General features: G+C 30.4%; 1 protein-coding gene across 3 annotated transcripts; it reads right to left on the bottom strand.

Annotated features, from left to right (window-relative positions):
* Positions 1-2,127: 2,127 nt before the first annotated feature.
* Positions 2,128-6,715, bottom strand: si:ch211-133n4.6 (uncharacterized protein LOC797776 homolog). Of its 3 annotated transcripts, XM_051137074.1 has the most exons (10): positions 6,620-6,715; positions 5,739-5,797; positions 5,195-5,227; positions 5,080-5,112; positions 4,948-4,983; positions 4,334-4,366; positions 4,202-4,237; positions 3,451-3,480; positions 3,061-3,093; positions 2,128-2,976 (listed from the first exon to the last, which is right to left on the bottom strand). In XM_051137074.1, exons 1-10 carry the CDS (start codon positions 6,628-6,630, stop codon positions 2,813-2,815), a joined length of 468 nt encoding a protein of 155 aa, XP_050993031.1. In that variant the 5' UTR covers positions 6,631-6,715; the 3' UTR covers positions 2,128-2,812. The 3 variants fall into 3 exon arrangements, with proteins under 3 accessions (XP_050993031.1, XP_050993032.1, XP_050993033.1); XM_051137075.1 differs by lacking the exon at positions 4,334-4,366; XM_051137076.1 differs by lacking the exons at positions 4,202-4,237; positions 4,334-4,366.
* Positions 6,716-7,262: the final 547 nt, after the last annotated feature.

Genomic DNA, 7,262 nt, shown 5'->3' on the forward strand with positions numbered 1-7,262 from the left:
TTAACAAAATAATTAATTAATAATAAAAATTCAAATTAAACAATAAAATAATTAAATTTAATTCGTTAAACATTGGTATTTATATATATGGATTTGTGTTTATATTTAGTTCTTTGATTATTCTTTTTTATTTTTATATTTTAAATAATTAATAATAATAATAAATAAATAAATAAATTAATTAATAATAGTAATAATTATTATAACATTATTATTAATAATAATAAAATAATAGTAATAGTTTCTAACAATAATAATAATAACCAATGACTCATATTTATGTATTCAGAATCTGTCCCCAGTGCTGTGTACGTGTGCATTAGTGTTGATATTCTAGAAGGTAAATCCTGTTGCCGTGACGTGTGAGATTACAAAAAGCTTCACAGTCTGACCTTCTGACCTTTTACAGGAGAAAGGTTGCATATAGATGTGAGAACAGAGCTGTGTGGCACTGTGGACGTCACAGAAGAACCCCAGAAGCCCACACGGGTATCGGCTTTAGCCTGAGAAAACGGCCCGACCTTTAAGAGTCCCGGAGAGAGAGTGAATACATACATACAGTGTAAGGTAAAGTGGAACCTATAGATGCTTACAGGAAAGCTCTCGACTGTCTCAGAGACAAGTGTCGCTTTACAGCTTTCACTGAGCTACTTAAGTTGATTTCAGACCATGTTGCTGCATAAAGTACATAACTATATAATTTTATTCTTTCTTGGAAATCAAATGGAAAGCATTATGAAAGATTTTTTATAGAAGGATCTGTTACGCAACATCATGTTTTTTCCTCTACCTTCATTCTGAAAATAATATTTTTTTATTGCTATGTTATTGCTATTATAGGTGTATATATATATATATATATATATACAGGTGTGTGTGTGTTGCTAAAAAGTCATTTTTATTTATTCAATTATTCATTTTCTTTATATTTAATTAATTTATTTTTTCATAACTCATTTTAAACTAGATAATTATTTATATAGATGCCTTTATGCATTTACTTTGGTATGGTATTATTTTTATTTTTTATTAGGTTAATTAGAAGTAAACTGTAATAAATGTGATGTTTATGGTATTATGTATATATTTTTAAATTCTTAAAAAGATTTGGTTGAATTAACGTTGTAATGTTTTTCCATTTTTATACTATTAATTTTAATTTTTTTTTTTCATTTATTAAACATTGTTATTATTTGTATATATGCATTTGTGGATATATTTTATTTGTCTTTGTTTTTCACTTTGTTAATTCATATAAAACAATTGACAAAATAATTAAGTGAAAATAATTACAAATAATAAAATAATTTCATTTAATTTTTTCATAATGCATTTAAATACTAATTTTAGTTATTCAAACTTGATAATTATTCATATAGATGCCTTTATGCATTTACTTTGGTATGGTATTATTTTATTAGGCTAATTAAAAGTAAATTGTAATAAACATAATGTCATTTTAATGGTATTATGTATACATTTTTAAATTAAAATGATTTGGTTGAATTATTTTCCTTTTCCCTCATATTTCCATATATATTTTTATTTTTATTTTTATACTAGTAATTTTAATTATTTAAAAAGATCATTATTTTTATGGATGCCTTTATGCATTGACTTTGCTGTGTTAGTATTTTTTTTTAGGCTAATTAAAAGTAAATTGTAATTAACATATTTATAATATTTATGTATAAAATTTGATTGAATTTATGCATTATTTTTTTCATATTATGTTATTTATTTTTCATAATGATTTTTTTTTATTACAAAATTATTATTTTTGGATTATTTAGTTTGTTGTTTACATTTTATTTTAGTAATAAACAATATTATAATTTATATCTATGCAGTTTTTCTTTTTATTTTTAAAATTTTGTTTTATGTAAGCATTTTTTTTCTTATTTTGAGCTATACTTGTGATATTTTCAGTTTAAAGTAACATTTAAAGTAATTATATAAATTATATTTAATTAAATATATTAAATGTAATACTTAAAAATATTTAATGTACATTAATTTAAAAATTCAACAATTAATATATTTAACATTCTGTGTTAACCAGAAACAAAAGCATAATGAAAGAGACACAGTGTTTCTATTTAGCATATTCATTGCTTAGAGATTTATTTAGGGGTACAATAAAAAGAAAGAAATGTGTTCAGAATAACATGTTATTGATTGTAATATCAGTAAATTCAATAATGTTAAATACTTTGTGTATAAAAAAAGTTACTGAAAACAAAGAGAGAAACACTTTTGATTCAAACACTGACATTGTGAGGAGAGCGAAGGCTTTTGTGTTTGCTAGTCGCTAAAGTCATGGCACATCTGAGCACAATGTCGTCAGGTTGCCAGCACCAGTTTTCTCATCAAGTCTGAGATTTTTAGATTCAGATTTATCCTGTAATTGATCAAGCAAAAAAACTGAACAGTCTATAAATTTTCAGCTTATAACGACATATTTAACATCTAGTCTGATCTAAAATGAAATCAGTTCTATAAAGTGTCCACGTCAGCCTTGCCTCTGGGTAAAGTTTGGAAGAATATTTGGCAAGCACAATCGTGTAGCTCACATTAACAGAGACCTTAAACAGAGGTCGTAACCATTCACACCAACACAAACAAACAAACAGTCAAACGCACAAACGGATCAGTACATCACAGAGGATAAAGTCTAGTTCAAGATTCTCAACACAAACCAAAACAAAAAATGCCACTGAAAACATCATCTATATCATTTGTTTTTCTCCTCCTTCTTCTATTACTGCCTTGTCATTGCAGCTTTGCCCTGTTTCTCTCCACAGTTCACGTCTCAGGGACGGAGGTTTCTTGATCTCTTTTTTGAGGCAGAGACGGGCTTGCTCCGCTTGCGTGCTGATGCATTATGGGATTTGGTTGCACGCTGGACCGGGACCGGAGCGGGTTTCACAGCCGCCGCCGCCGCCGCTGCCTCCTCAGAGTCTGGAGCTTCGTCTTCTGCACAAAGAGAAACAGGTGAGACTGAAACTTTAGACCTCGGCTTCACAAAATCACATTCAGTGTTTATCATGTGACTTTTACCATCAGGCTCTTCCATGCTGGATTTAGCTGCATCTAAAGATAAAAAAATAAAAATAAACACATGCATGAGACACATGAACATTATATTTTTGTTGTAATTGATTATTTATAATAATACGTTATAATAATCTCATGCAATTTCAGAAAATTAATTTCGCATTAAAGTGGATCTTAGGACCAATAAAAAATATTTTAAAAATAATAAAATAAAGATAAAAATAATGCATGCAATTTTTTAAATATTTCTTGCAATATTTTTCTTCCTAAAAATATGCCTCATTTAATTTAAATTAAAATTTTCTGCAAAACATGACCTGGGCATTCTTGCAGCAGTTAGAATATTTCGGACTACATTTTAGTCAAAAATCATATATAATAAAAATTACTTACCAGCTTTGGGCACGTCATTTACTTGAGGTGCTGAAAAGAAATGAAACATCAATTTTTGGAATATTTTCTGTGATTTAGTGTAAATTATTGAGCTACGGTATACACTACCAGTCAAAAGATTTTTAATGTTTTTTAAAGAAGTCTCTTCTGCTCACCAAGCCTGCATTTATTTGATCCAAAGTACAGCAAAAACAGTAAAACTTTGCACTATTTTTAACTGTGTTTTCTTTTTGAATACATTTTAAAATTATTTAGTGAAATTATAGAAATTAATACTTTTATTTAGTAAGGAAAAGTGAAGATAAAAACATGTATAATGTTACAAAAGATTATTTCAGATAAATGCTGTTCTTCTGAACTTTCTATTCATCAAAGAAGCCTGAAAAAAAAGATTGTACTCAGCTTTTATCAACATAATAATAATAATAATAATAATAATAATAAATGTTTTTCAAGTCATAATATTAGAATGATTTCTGAAGGATCATGTGATTGGAGTAATGATGCTAAAAATTCAGATCTGAAATCACTAAAATAAATTATATTTTAAAATATATTCAGATGGAAAACAGTTATTTTAAATAGTCAAGATATTTCAAAATGTACTGTTTTTGCTGTACTTTATCAGATAAATGCAGGCCTGGTGAGCAGAAGAAACTTCTTTAAATATATATATATATATCTTACTGTTCAAAAACTTTTGACTTTTTTAATATCTTTCATATTTTCTATGAATAGATCTGATGCTCACCACTGTTTCCTGCCTCAGCACTGGTGCTGCTTGCATCTAAATTAGACAATTTGACATTAAAATAAGGCTCACAATTATTTTTTATTGTTTATCAATGCTTGTTTTTTTTATGTACATATTTCTTTCTTATACCTGCAGTTGCTCCATTGTAATACAGAAGCTCGTCTGTAGCCATAAGAAAGACAAATCACAAATGAAATTTAAAATCTAATTATTCCCCTTAGACTGAGTTTAACAACTCTCAGAGCATTAGAATAGAAGTAAAGTTAAGTGTTAAATGTGCATGTGGGTTTAGACTCCACTAGATGGCGGACTTGTAAAGTCAAACTCAGAAAATCCAACCACTTGCTTGTTATATGACTCTTGGGATATTAAAAAAAGCTCTTGGTGTTTTATTGTAGATTCTTCTGGTGAGTATTTTAGTCTCTAGGTTCTTTAAAGCACAAGAGCACTATGGAATAAGAAGTTTAACATGAAAGCAGTTGAATGATCTTGCATGTTCTTGTATCATCTGTGAGCTCAGCTTCAAAAGCTGTAGTAGGCAGTGGGTTGAAACCGTTGTTTATCCCTAAGGGCAACTTGTCAAACATGCCTTAACCCATCACACATTGTTTCTTCTTAAGCTAACAATCATTCTCTCTTATTTGTCAGGAATGTCAGACGGTCTTCTGCACAAATGTGCAGCGTTTATAAGAAACAATCTTTCATCAGCTCCTGTCCTACCATGTGAAGCAGTGATCACTCACCATTGGGCAGGTCGGGTGAGACCAGGTTCATGCTTTCTGTCAATGAAAACACAAAACACTACAGTGAGAATCCGTACGGCTGACATACTATAGCCTGTGATGCTGAAACAGAAAAATTGTGTGAAAGCTCACCGGTTGGAGCTTCATCTGAGGTTGAATCTGGATCTGTGGATTAATAGAGGGATTCTTAGTTTAAAGTTTATTTGCAGTTGGCAACATGATTTAATGTTATTGTTTTTAGGTTTACCTGTAGCAAACATGGCTTGGGACCCTCCCTCAGCTGCAAAAAATGGAAAGAAGGAGAAATGTTCAGTCAGTTTTCGGTTTTTAGTTGCTTTAGTTTAAATTTGTAGAAATAGCCAAAAACACATTGTATGTGTCAAAATTATCGATTTCTCTTTTAGGCCAAAAATCATTAGGATATTAAGTAAAGATCGTGTTCCATGAAGATATTTTATAAATTTCCTACCGCAAATATATCAAAACTTCAGATTCCAGGTTTTCAAATAGTTATCATGGCCAAATAACTGTCCTATCAAACTATACATCAATGGAAAGCTTATGTATTCAGCTTTCAGATGATGTATAAATCTCAGTTTCAAAAAATTGACCCTCATACCTGGTTTTGTGGTCTAGGGTCACATATATATAATATATACTACATTATTAACTGCAATTCTTGAGGGTTTAAAGACTCTAAATTCTCTTAATTTACATAATCATTCTCTGTTATAACAATGTTTTATTGTGGCTTCTTTTTGTCAACTCTCTTATAAAATAAAAATATTTACCTGCTTCAAGGTCCGCTTTAACCAGTACCAGTGCCAATGAGCAGAGGATGAGAATGTTCCTGTGAAAAAATAAACAGTCGTATCATTTACTGACACAATAAATATGACTTATGAATAAGCAGGTAAGGAGCTGTTTTGCATCAGTCATATTTGTAGTAAAAGAGTTAAATGCAATGATCACAGATAACAATCATGACTCTGGATTTATGCTTAAAAAACTATATTGATAATATTACTATATAATAATAATAAATCAACGCTAGTGATTAAAAATGTGTTTTTATATAATAATAAATACAAAATTCATTTACACATAATTAAAATAATGGCTATTATGAGTTTAAATATTCTAATATATTATGTGACTCTGGACCACAAAACCAGTCATAATGGTCAGTTTTTTTGTTTTTTTTTTTCTGAAAGCTGAATAAATAATCTGAGGGTGCACATAAAATCTAAATATTGAGAAAATCACCTTTGTTGTCCAAATGAAGTTCTTAGCAATGCATATTACTAATCAAAAATTAAGTTTTAAAATATTTACGGTAGAAAATTTACAAAATATCTTCATGATCTTTACTTAATATCCTAATGATTTTTGGAATAAAAAAATATCAATAATTTTGACCCATACAATGGTTTTTTGGCTATTGCTACAAATATACCCATGCTACTTACGACTGCTTTTGCGGTCCAGGGTTACATATTATTAATATTATATAAAAATAAATTAGTATATAAATTAGTTTGGTGGTATAATTTTAAAGAATTTAAGCTTCATGTCTTTCCAGAGTGACATACATAAACAGTTTTTCTAAACAAAATGTTAATATAATAACTGCTTTGGATGTGTTTGCATGATAAAAGGTGTTGAGATTTACCTGGTGAGCATGGCTGGAGGTCAGAGACAGGGTCCGGTGGTGTACAGTACACAATGTAGTATTGCACTTGAACTGCTCCTGTGGCAACAGCATCCGTCAAGGCTTTTATACCTCCTCAAAGGCCATTGAGAACGTGCGAGGGGAGGGTCTCTTATTGTGAAAGTGGAGACGTGGAAAAAACGGCTCGATCTTGGATTACATTAATTGCAAGGCTTAATGTAAGGATTCATATATCTCCTTCCCATGTACATTCCCACTAAAAGATTCTTTCCTCACAGTGAACCTTTTGTTACCTGCTGCATATTTAAAAGTTTCTCTCCTCCAAAAAAGTGACGGATTCGGGTAAAGCACAATAGCAAGGTCATCATAAGTGCCCCGCGTGACCTGGCGATCGGACGAGCGTGTCGTGGTGAAATGCGCTCAATGGTGGGGATTCCCTGGGTCACTGAGGCCAGTATTTGGGGAGAAATGCAAACCTAATTGCGCTGTAAATCAATAGCGAGCTGGCAGGGCATAAATAGAATTTTTCCTCTTTAAAAGGTTGGTGTTGGGGAAATGGCGCTTGTTTTTTTGGCCTCTTGTTGTCAAGATGCCAGCGATAAGGTTGCTGCTGATGGAGGTATTAGTGCTCACTGCTGCGGGA

This window comes from Labeo rohita, chromosome 19 (assembly GCF_022985175.1).
Source record: "Labeo rohita strain BAU-BD-2019 chromosome 19, IGBB_LRoh.1.0, whole genome shotgun sequence".
Classification (NCBI taxonomy): domain Eukaryota; kingdom Metazoa; phylum Chordata; class Actinopteri; order Cypriniformes; family Cyprinidae; genus Labeo; species Labeo rohita.